We start from the raw sequence: 12,022 nt of genomic DNA, 5'->3' as shown, positions 1-12,022 counted from the left end.
TGTTATTTCTGGGGGACTGGTATTTCTGGGGGATTGGTATTTCTGGGGGACTGGTATTTCTGGGGGACTGGTATTTCTGGGGGACTGGTATTTCTGGGGGATTGGTATTTCTGGGGACTGGTATTTCTGGGGGATTGGTATTTCTCTGGGACTGGTATTTCTGGGGGACTGGTATTTCTGGGGACTGGTATTTCTTCGGGGACTGGTATTTCTTCGGGGACTGGTATTTCTGGGGGACTGGTATTTCTTCGGGGACTGGTATTTCTGGGGGACTGGTATTTCTCGGGGACTGGTATTTCTGGGGGACTGGTATTTCTTCGGGGACTGGTATTTCTGGGGACTGGTATTTCGGACTGGTATTTCTGGGGGACTGGTATTTCTTCGGGACTGGTATTTCTGGGGGACTGGTATTTCTGGGGATTGGTGGTATTTCTAAATTGGTATTTCTTGGGGGACTACATTTCTGGGGATTGGTATTTCTTCGGGGACTGGTATTCTGGGGGACTGTTATTTCTGGGGGACTGGTATTTCTGGGGGACTGTATTTGGGGGACTGGTATTTGGGGACTGGTATTTCTGGGGGACTGGTATTTCTTCGGGGACTGGTATTTCTGGGGGACTGGTATTTCTGGGGGATTGGTATTCTGGGGGACTGGTTTCTGGGGACTGTTATTTCTGGGACTGGTATTTCTTGGGGACTGTTATTTCTGGGGACTGTTATTTCTGGGGGATTTGTTATTTCTGGGGGACTGGTATTTCTGGGGGATTGGTATTTCTGGGGACTGGTATTTCTGGGGACTGTTATTTCTGGGAGACTGGTATTTCTGGGGGACTTGGTATTTTGGGACTGTTATTTCTAGGAGACTGGTATTTCTGGGGACTGGTATTTCTGGGGGACTGGTATTTCATGGGATTGTATTTGGGGACTGGTATTTGGGACTGGTATTTCTGGGGACTATTTATTTCTGGAGACTGGTATTTCTGGGGGACTGGTATTTCTGGGGGACTGTTATTTCTGGGAGACTGGTATTTTCTGGGGGACTGTTATTTCTGGGAGACTGGTATTTCTGGGGACTGTTATTTCTGGGAGACTGGTATTTCTGGGGACTGTTATTTCTGGAGACTGGTATTCTGGGGACTGGCATTTCTGGGGGACTGGTTTGATTATGTTGAGAATCCAACATCTGAGTCTCTCAAGGTCTTTTGAGCAGGTCTCTTGAAGCAGGTCTCTTAAAGCAAATAACCTCTTTGGACAGAGAGAGGATAATAAACTAGAGTCCCTCCGCCAATAACCCATCCCTAATAAGCCCCTCCACTAATAACCCTCCGCTAATAACCCATCTGCTAATAACCCATCTACTAATAACCCCTCCACTAATAACCTCCGCTAATAACCCATCTGCTAATAACCCATCCCTAATAACCCATCCGCTAATGACCCATCCGCAAATCCACGACTATATGTGATAAAGAAATCTGAGTCCAGCACCCGACTCCAACCCGCTCCTAACCCACTGATATAGAAAACGCTTACAGTTCCTGTTTTCTCTTGAACATTTATTGAATAATTATGTTTTTCATCAACATTTATTATTTAGTCTTCCCTGTCCAGTCATGGGGCTAGAATAGTCTACTTAGTCTTCCTTTATTTTGCAGCCCTGTTGAGAAACAGAAGATGTTTCACTGTGCCAGGTTTCAGTCGGGTATGCTCCTGAGTCAGCAACACGTGCTGTAGCCGCCATGACATTAACGCCAGAATGCAAAGAATTCTCTTTTGCCCAAGCATCCAAAAATCATTTTCAGATTGGCGTGTATTTGGTGTTTATTAGTTTGGTTTTGGGTGTATTTGTGTGTTTGGGGCGCCTACTGTTAGGCCCTAAATATTAGGCTTACGACTAATGACAGTCTCAATGTAGCCTATAGTCTAGATATGAATTGCACACAAATTATACATTTATAGGATGCGTGTGTGTGTGTGTGTGTGTGTTGCTACCTGTTATATTAACCTCATAATTACTACACTAGAGTAGATAATTAATCACACACCAGGTTAAACCACAGGTATTAAACCACAGGTATTAAAACCATAGGTATTAAACCACTGGCATTAAACCACAGGCATTAAACCACAGGTATTAAACCACAGGCATTAAACCACAGGTATTAATCCACGGGCATTAAACCACAGGTATTAAAACCACAGGGCATTAATCCACGGGCATTAAACACGTGGAATTACAAAACCACAGGTAACCACAGGTATTAAACCACAGGTATTAAACCACAGGTATTAAACCACAGGCATTAAACCACAGGCATTAAACCACAGGCATTAAACCACAGGCATTAAACCACAGGTATTAAACCACAGGTATTAAACCACAGGTATTAAACCACAGGTATTAAACCACAGGCATTAAACCACAGGTATTAAACCACAGGTATTAATCCACGGGCATTAAACCACAGGTGTTAAACCACAGGTATTAAACCACAGGCATTAAACCACAGGTATTAAACCACAGGTATTAAACCACAGGTATTAAACCACAGGTATTAAACCACAGGTAACCACAGGCATTAAACCACAGGTATTAAACCACAGGTATTAAACCACAGGCATTAAACCACAGGTATTAATCCACAGGCATTAAACCACAGGTATTAAACCACAGGTATTAATCCACGGGCATTAAACCACGGGAATTAAACCACAGGTAACCAAAGGTATTAAACCACAGGTATTAAACCACAGGTATTAAACCACAGGCATTAAACCACAGGCATTAAACCACAGGTATTAAACCACAGGTATTAAACCACAGCTAACCACAGGTATTAAACCACAGGTATTAAACCACAGGCATTAAACCACAGGTATTAAACCACAGGCATTAAAACACAGGTATTAAACCACAGGTATTAATCCACAGGCATTAAACCACAGGTGTTAAACACAGGTATTAAACCACAGGCATTAAACCACAGGTATTAAACCACAGGTAACCACAGGCATTAAAACCATGCGGTATTAAACCACAGGTGTTAAACCACAGGTATTAAACCACAGGTATTAAACCACAGGTATTAAACCACAGGCATTAAACCACAGGTAGAAAACCACAGGTGTTAAACCACAGGTATTAAACCACAGGTATTAAACCACAGGCATTAATCCACGGGCATTAAACCACAGGTGTTAAACCACAGGTATTAAACTAAGGTATTAAACCACAGGTATTAAACCACAGGTATTAAACCACAGGTATTAAACCACGGGCATTAAACCACAGGCATTAAACCACAGGTATTAAACCACAGGCATTTAAACCACAGGTATTAATCCACGGGCATTAAACCAGGTATTAAACCACAGGCATTAATCCATGGGTACAAAACCACGGGAATTAAACCACAGGTAACCACAGGTATTAAACCACAGGTATTAAACCACAGTATTAAACCACAGGCATTAAACCACAGGCATTAAAAACCATTACAGGTATTAAAACCACAGGTATTAAAAACCACAGGTATTAAAACCACAGGTATTAAAACCACAGGCATTAAACCACAGGTATTAAACCACAGGTATTAATCCACGGGCATTAAACCACAGGTGTTAAACCACAGGTATTAAACCACAGGCATTAAACCACAGGTATTAAACCACAGGTATTAAACCACAGGTATTAAAACCAGGTATTAAACCACAGGTAACCACAGGCATTAAACCACAGGTATTAAACCACAGGTATTAAACCACAGGCATTAAACCACAGGTATTAATCCACAGGCATTAAACCACAGGTATTAAACCACAGGTATTAATCCACGGGCATTAAACCACGGGAATTAAACCACAGGTAACCTAAAGGTATTAAACCACAGGTATTAAACCCACAGGTATTAAACCACAGGCATTAAACCACAGGCATTAAACCACAGGTATTAAACCACAGGTATTAAACCACAGCTAACCACAGGTATTAAACCACAGGTATTAAACCACAGGTATTAAACCAGGTATTAAACCACAGGCATTAAACCACAGGTATTAAACCACAGGTATTAATCCACGGGCATTAAAACCACAGGTGTTAAACCACAGGTATTAAAACCACAGGCATTAAACCACAGGTATTAAACCACAGGTAACCACAGGCATTAAAACCACAGGTATTAAACCACAGGTGTTAAACCACAGGTATTAAACCACAGGTATTAAACCACAGGTATTAAAACCACAGGTATTAAAACCACAGATTTAAACCACAGGTATTAAACCACAGGCATTAAACCACAGGTATTAAACCACAGGTGTTAAACCACAGGTATTAAACCACAGGTATTAAACCACAGGTATTAATCCACGGGCATTAAACCACAGGTGTTAAACCACAGGTATTAAACCACAGGTATTAAACCACAGGTATTAAACCACAGGTATTAAACCACAGGCATTAAACCACAGGTATTAAACCACAGGTGTTAAACCACAGGTGTTAAACCACAGGTGTTAAACCACAGGTGTGTCATATGATCAAAATAGACACTTTCAACCTGAGTGTTTCAACATCATTTTAGGACACCGTACTAAATGGAAACCTTATAGTCATTTCATGGACAAACAAATCAACAAAAAAGTTGCTCAATGCAAAAGCGATATGTCTCTCTCTCTCACACACACACACACACACACACACACACACACATACACACACACACACACACACACATACATCATACATACACACACACACACACACACACACACACACACACACACACACACACACACACACACACACACACGCGCGCACACACACACACACACAGAGACACACACACACACACACACACACACACACACACACACACACACACACACACACACACACATACACACACAGAGACACACACAGAGAGAGAGGAGTTTCTACACTCTGATCAGTAAAGCAGATGTTAGAATCCGTGCACCTGGAGAAGTAGTCAGGAAACCCACACCCCAGTTCCCCACCTCCTCCATCTCCTCCTCCCTCCCCGCTTACACCCCAGTTCCCCAGCTCCTCCCTCCTCCCTCCCGCTGCACCCCAGTTCCCCAGCCTCCTCCCTCCCTCCCTGCTGCACCCCAGTTCCCCAGCCTCCTCCTCCCTCCCCGCTGCACCCCAGTTCCCCAGCCTCCTCCATCTCCTCCCCTCCCTCCCCGCTGCACCCCAGTTCCCCACCTCCTCCCCCTCCCCCTCCCCGCTGCACCCCAGTTCCCAGCCTCCTCCCTCCCCCCGCTGCACCCCAGTTCCCCAGCCTCCTCCTCCCTCCCCGCTACACCCCAGTTCCCCAGCCTCCTCCTCCCTCCCCGCTGCACCCCAGTTCCCCAGCCTCCTCCATCTCCTCCTCCCCTCCCGCTGCACCCCAGTTCCCCAGCCTCCTCCTCTCCTCCCCGCTGCACCCCAGTTCCCCAGCCTCCTCCCTCCCTCCCGCTGCACCCCAGTTCCCCAGCCTCTCCTCCCTCCCTGCTGCACCCCAGTTCCCCAGCCTCCTCCTCCCTCCCTGCTGCACCCCAGTTCCCCAGCCTCCTCCTCCCTCCCCTGCTGCACCCCAGTTCCCCCAGCCTCCTCCCTCCTCCCCGCTGCACCCCAGTTCCCCAGCCTCCTCCTCCCTCCCCGCTGCACCTCAGTTCCCCAGCCTCCTCCTCCCTCCCCCGCTGCACCCCAGTTCCCCAGCCTCCTCCTCCCTCCCCGCTGCACCCCAGTTCCCCAGCCTCCTCCATCTCCTCCCTCCCCTCCCCGCTGCACCCCAGTTCCCAGCCTCCTCCTCCCTCCCCGCTGCACCCCAGTTCCCCAGCCTCCTCCTCCCTCCCCGCTGCACCCCAGTTCCCCAGCCTCCTCCTCCCTCCCTGCTGCACCCCAGTTCCCAGCCTCCTCCTCCCTCCCTGCTGCACCCCAGTTCCCCAGCCTCCTCCTCCCTCCCCGCTGCACCCCAGTTCCCCAGCCTCCTCCTCCCTCCCTGCTGCACCCCAGTTCCCCAGCCTCCTCCTCCCTCCCCGCTGCACCCCAGTTCCCCAGCCTCCTCCTCCCTCCCCGCTGCACCCCAGTTCCCCAGCCTCCTCCATCTCCTCCTCCCTCCCCGCTGCACCCCAGTTCCCCAGCCTCCTCCTCCCTCCCTGCAGCACCCCAGTTCCCCAGCCTCCTCCTCCCTCCCCGCTGCACCCCAGTTCCCCAGCCTCCTCCTCCTCCCCGCTGCACCCCAGTTCCCCAGCCTCCTCCCTCCCTCCCCGCTACACCCCAGTTCCCCAGCCTCCTCCTCCCTCCCGCTACACCCCAGTTCCCCAGCCTCCTCCATCTCCTCCTCCCTCCCCGCAGCACCCCAGTTCCCCAGCCTCCTCCTCCCTCCCCGCTGCACCCCAGTTCCCCAGCCTCCTCCTCCTCCCCCGCTGCACCCCAGTTCCCCAGCCTCCTCCTCCCCTCCCCGCTGCACCCCAGTTCCCCAGCCTCCTCCTCCCTCCCCGCTGCACCCCAGTTCCCCAGCCTCCTCCATCTCCTCCTCCCTCCCCCGCAGCACCCCAGTTCCCCAGCCTCCTCCTCCCTCCCCGCTGCACCCCAGTTCCCCAGCCTCCTCCTCCCTCCCTGCTGCACCCCAGTTCCCCAGCCTCCTCCTCCCTCCCCGCTGCACCCCAGTTCCCCAGCCTCCTCCTCCCTCCCTGCTGCACCCCAGTTCCCCAGCCCCCTCCTCCCTCCCCGCTGCACCCCAGTTCCCCAGCCTCCTCCTCCCTCCCCGCAGCACCCCAGTTCCCCAGCCTCCTCCATCTCCTCCTCCCTCCCCGCTGCACCCCAGTTCCCCAGCCTCCTCCTCCCTCCCCGCTGCACCTGTGCCGGATCCCAGCAGCACTAACACACAGCAGACTGGGCCCTGTGGACTGAACTGGAACCAGTAAGTCTAGCAGACTTTTTCTCACCACTGCCCACCCCTCCCACTGTCCAGTCGTCTTCCTCCACCCCTCCCATTGTCCAGTAGTCTTCCTCCACCCCTCCCATTGTCCAGTAGTCTTCCTCCACCCCTCCCACTGTCCAGTCATCTTCCTCCACCCCTCCCATTATCCAGTCGTCTTCCTCCACCCCTCCCACTGTCCAGTAGTCTTCCTCCACCCCTCCCACTGTCCAGTAGTCTTCCTCCACCCTCCCATTATCAGTCGTCTTCCTCCACCCTCCCACTGTCCAGTCGTCTTCCTCCACCTCCCACTGTCCAGTAGTCTTCCTCCACCCCCTCCCATTATCCAGTCGTCTTCCTCCACCCCTCCCACTGTCCAGTAGTCTTCCTCCACCCCTCCCACTGTCCAGTAGTCTTCCTCCACCCCTCCCACTGTCCAGTAGTCTTCCTCCACCTCCCACTGTCCAGTAGTAGTCTTCCTCCACCCCTCCCATTGTCCAGTAGTCTTCCTCCACCCCTCCCACTGTCCAGTAGTCTTCCTCCACCCCTCCCATTATCCAGTCATCTTCCTCCACCCCTCCCATTATCCAGTCGTCTTCCTCCACCCCTCCCATTATCCAGTCGTCTTCCTCCACCCCTCCCACTGTCCAGTAGTAGTCTTCCTCCACCCCTCCCATTATCCAGTCATCTTCCTCCACCCCTCCCATTATCCAGTCGTCTTCCTCCACCCCTCCCATTATCCAGTAGTCTTCCTCCACCCCTCCCACTGTCCAGTAGTAGTCTTCCTCCACCCCTCCCACTGTCCAGTAGTCTTCCTCCACCCCTCCCACTGTCCAGTAGTCTTCCTCCACCCCTCCCATTGTCCAGTAGTCTTCCTCCACCCCTCCCACTGTCCAGTAGTCTTCCTCCACCCCTCCCATTGTCCAGTCGTCTTCCTCCACCCCTCCCATTGTCCAGTAGTCTTCCTCCACCCCTCCCACTGTCCAGTAGTCTTCCTCCACCCCTCCCATTGTCCAATAGTCTTCCTCCACCCCTCCCACTGTCCAGTAGTCTTCCTCCACCCCTCCCACTGTCCAGTCGTCTTCCTCCACCTCCATTGTCCAATAGTCTTCCTCCACCCCCTCCCACTGTCCAGTAGTCTTCCTCCATCCCTCCCACTGTCAGTAGTCTTCCTCCACCCTCCCATTATCCAGTCATCTTCTCCACCCCTCCCATTATCCAGTCGTCTTCCTCCACCCCTCCCATTATCCAGTCGTCTTCCTCCACCCCTCCCATTATCAGTAGTCTTCCTCCACCCTCCCATTATCCAGTCATCTTCCTCCACCCTCCCACTGTCAGTAGTCTTCCTCCACCCCTCCCACTGTCCAGTAGTCTTCCTCCACCCCTCCCACTGTCCAGTAGTCTTTCCTCCACCCCTCCCATTGTCCAGTCATCTTCCTCCACCTCCCACTGTCCAGTAGTCTTCCTCCACCCCTCCCACTGTCCAGTAGTAGTCTTCCTCCACCTCCCACTGTCCAGTAGTCTTCCTCCACCCCTCCCATTGTCCAGTAGTCTTCCTCCACCCCTCCCACTGTCCAGTAGTCTTCCTCCACCCCTCCCATTGTCCAGTAGTCTTCCTCCACCCCTCCCACTGTCCAGTAGTAGTCTTCCTCCACCCCTCCCACTGTCCAGTAGTAGTCTTTCTCCACCCCTCCCATTGTCCAGTAGTCTTCCTCCACCTCCCACTGTCCAGTAGTCTTCCTCCACCCCTCCCATTGTCCAGTAGTCTTCCTCCACCCCTCCCACTGTCCAGTAGTCTTCCTCCACCCCTCCCACTGTCCAGTAGTCTTCCTCCACCCCTCCCACTGTCCAGTAGTCTTCCTCCACCCCTCCCACTGTCCAGTAGTCTTCCTCCACCCCTCCCACTGTCCAATAGTCTTCCTCCACCCCTCCCATTGTCCAGTAGTCTTCCTCCACCCCTCCCATTGTCCAGTAGTCTTCCTCCACCCCTCCCATTGTCCAGTAGTCTTCCTCCACCCCTCCCACTGTCAGTCGTCTTCCTCCACCTCCCATTGTCCAGTAGTCTTCTCCACCCCTCCCACTGTCCAGTCATCTTCCTCCACCCCTCCCACTGTCCAGTAGTCTTCCTCCACCCCTCCCATTGTCCAGTCGTCTTCCTCCACCTCTCCCACTGTCCAGTAGTCTTCCTCCACCCCTCCCACTGTCCAGTAGTCTTCCTCCACCTCTCCCACTGTCCAGTAGTCTTCCTCCACCCCTCCCATTGTCCAGTAGTCTTCCTCCACCCCTCCCACTGTCCAGTAGTCTTCCTCCACCCCCTCCCACTGTCCAGTAGTCTTCATCCACCCCTCCCATTGTCCAGTGTCTTCCTCCACCTCTCCCACTGTCCAGTAGTCTTCCTCCACCCCTCCCACTGTCCAGTCGTCTCTCCTCCACCCTCCCACTGTCCAGTAGTCTTCCTCCACCCCCTCCCATTGTCCAGTAGTCTTCCTCCACCCCCTCCCACTGTCCAGTAGTCTTCCTCCACCCCTCCCATTATCCAGTAGTCTTCCTCCACCCCTCCCACTGTCCAGTAGTCTTCCTCCACCCCTCCCACTGTCCAGTAGTCTTCCTCCACCCCTCCCATTGTCCAGTCGTCTTCCTCCACCCCTCCCATTATCCAGTCGTCTTCCTCCACCCCTCCCACTGTCCAGTAGTCTTCCTCCACCCCTCCCACTGTCCAGTAGTCTTCCTCCACCCCTCCCATTATCCAGTCGTCTTCCTCCACCCCTCCCATTATCCAGTCGTCTTCCTCCACCCCTCCCACTGTCCAGTCGTCTTCCTCCACCCCTCCCATTGTCCAGTAGTCTTCCTCCACCCCTCCCATTGTCCAGTAGTCTTCCTCCACCCCTCCCATTGTCCAGTAGTCTTCCTCCACCCCTCCCACTGTCCAGTAGTCTTCCTCCACCCCTCCCACTGTCCAGTAGTCTTCCTCCACCCCCTCCCACTGTCCAGAGTAGTCTTCCTCACACCTCCTCCCACTGTCCAGCATAGTCTTCCTCCACCCCTCCCACTGTCCAGTAGTCTTCCCCCACCTCTCCCATTGTCCAGTAGTCTTCCTCCACCCCCTCCCACTGTCCAGTAGTCTTCCTCCACCCCTCCCACTGTCCAGTAGTCTTCCTCCACCCCTCCCACTGTCCAGTAGTCTTCCTCCACCCCTCCCACTGTCCAGTAGTCTTCCTCCACCCCTCCCACTGTCCAGTAGTCTTCCTCCACCTCTCCCACTGTCCAGTCGTCTTCCTCCACCCCTCCCACAGTCCAGTAGTCTTCCTCCACCCCTCCCATTGTCCAGTCGTCTTCCTCCACCCCTCCCATTATCCAGTCATCTTCCTCCACCCCTCCCACTGTCCAGTAGTCTTCCTCCACCTCTCCCACTGTCCAGTAGTCTTCCTCCACCCCTCCCACTGTCCAGTCGTCTTCCTCCACCCCTCCCATTATCCAGTCGTCTTCCTCCACCCCTCCCATTGTCCAGTAGTCTTCCTCCACCTCTCCCATTGTCCAGTAGTCTTCCTCCACCCCTCCCACTGTCCAGTAGTCTTCCTCCACCCTCCCATTGTCCAGTAGTCTTCCTCCACCCCTCCCATTGTCCAGTCGTCTTCCTCCACCCCTCCCACTGTCCAGTGAGTCTTCCTCCACCCCTCCCACTGTCCAGTGGTCTTCCCTCCACCCTCCCACTGTCCAGTGGTCCTCCACCTCCCATTGTCCAGTAGTCTTCCTCCACCCCTCCCATTGTCCAGTAGTCTTCCTCCACCCTCCCACTGTCCAGTAGTCTTCCTCCACCCCTCCCATTATCCAGTAGTCTTCCTCCACCCCTCCCACTGTCCAGTAGTAGTCTTCCTCCACCTCTCCCACTGTCCAGTAGTCTCTCCTCCACCCCTCCCACTGTCCAGTAGTCTTCCTCCACCCACTCATCCCATTGTCCAGTAGTCTTCCTCCACCCCTCCCACTGTCCAGTAGTCTTCTCTCCACCTCCCACTGTCCAGTCGTCTTCCCTCCACCCCTCCCATTGTCCAGTAGTCTTCCTCCACCCTCCCACTGTCCAGTAGTCTTCCATCCACCTCCCATTGTCCAATAGTCTTCCTCCACTCCTCCCAACTGTCCAGTAGTCTCTCCTCCACCCTCCACACTGTCCAGTCGTCTTCCTCCACCCCTCCCATTGTCCAATAGTCTTCCTCCACCCCTCCCACTGTCCAGTAGTCTTCCTCCATCCCTCCCACTGTCCAGTAAGGTCTTCCTCCACCCCTCCCATTATCCAGTATCTTCCTCCACCCTCTCCCATTATCCAGTCGTCTTCCTCCACCTCCCATTATCCAGTAGTCTTCCTCCACCCTCCCACTATCCAGTAGTCTTCCTCCACTCCCTCCCACTATCCAGTCAGTCTTCCTCCACCCCTCCCACTGTCCAGTAGTCTTCCTCCACCTCCCACTGTCCAGGTAGTCTTCCTTCCACCCCTCCCACTGTCCGGTAGTCTTCCTCCACCCACTCCCATTGTCCAGTCGTCTCTCCTCCACCTCTCCCACTGTCCAGTAGTCCTCCTCCACCCTCCCACTGTCCAGTGAGTCTTCCTCCACCCTCCCACTGTCCAGTAGTCTTCCTCCACCCTCCCACTGTCCAGTAGTCTTCCTCCACCCCTCCCACTGTCCAGTAGTCTTCCTCCACCCTCCCATTGTCCAGTAGTCTTCCTGCACCCTCCCACTGTCCAGTAGTAGTCTTCCTCCACCCTCCCACTGTCCAGTAGTAGTCTTCCTCCACCCCTCCCATTGTCCAGTAGTCTTCCTCCACCCCTCCCACTGTCCAGTCAGTCTTCCTCCACCCCTCCCAGAGATTGTCCAGGGTCAGTCTTTCCTCCACCCCCTCCCACTGTCCAGTAGTCTTCCTCCACCCCTCCCACTGTCCAGTAGTCTTCCTCCACCCCTCCCACTGTCCAGTAGTCTTCCTCCACCCCTCCCACTGTCCAGTAGTCTTCTCCACCCCTCCCACTGTCCAATAGTCTTCCTCCACCCCTCCCATTGTCCAGTAGTCTTCCTCCACCCCTCCCATTGTCCAGTAGTCTTCCTCCA

The 12,022-nt window shown here is 53.3% G+C and overlaps 1 protein-coding gene across 1 annotated transcript in view; it reads right to left on the bottom strand.

Moving 5' to 3' along the window:
• Window positions 1–10,457, bottom strand: part of LOC135535392 (uncharacterized) — a gene marked incomplete at its 3' end in the record, with an annotated part of 21,394 nt that extends 10,937 nt beyond the window's left edge. The window contains exon 1 of the mRNA XM_064962068.1: window positions 10,128–10,457. Within this exon, the coding sequence (XP_064818140.1) occupies window positions 10,128–10,457 (330 nt within the window). The remainder of the gene's footprint in view (window positions 1–10,127) is intronic.
• Window positions 10,458–12,022: the final 1,565 nt, after the last annotated feature.

This window comes from Oncorhynchus masou, unplaced genomic scaffold, assembly GCF_036934945.1.
Source record: "Oncorhynchus masou masou isolate Uvic2021 unplaced genomic scaffold, UVic_Omas_1.1 unplaced_scaffold_4870, whole genome shotgun sequence".
Lineage (NCBI taxonomy): Eukaryota > Metazoa > Chordata > Actinopteri > Salmoniformes > Salmonidae > Oncorhynchus > Oncorhynchus masou.
This window is presented reverse-complemented; position numbering and strand designations above follow the sequence as displayed.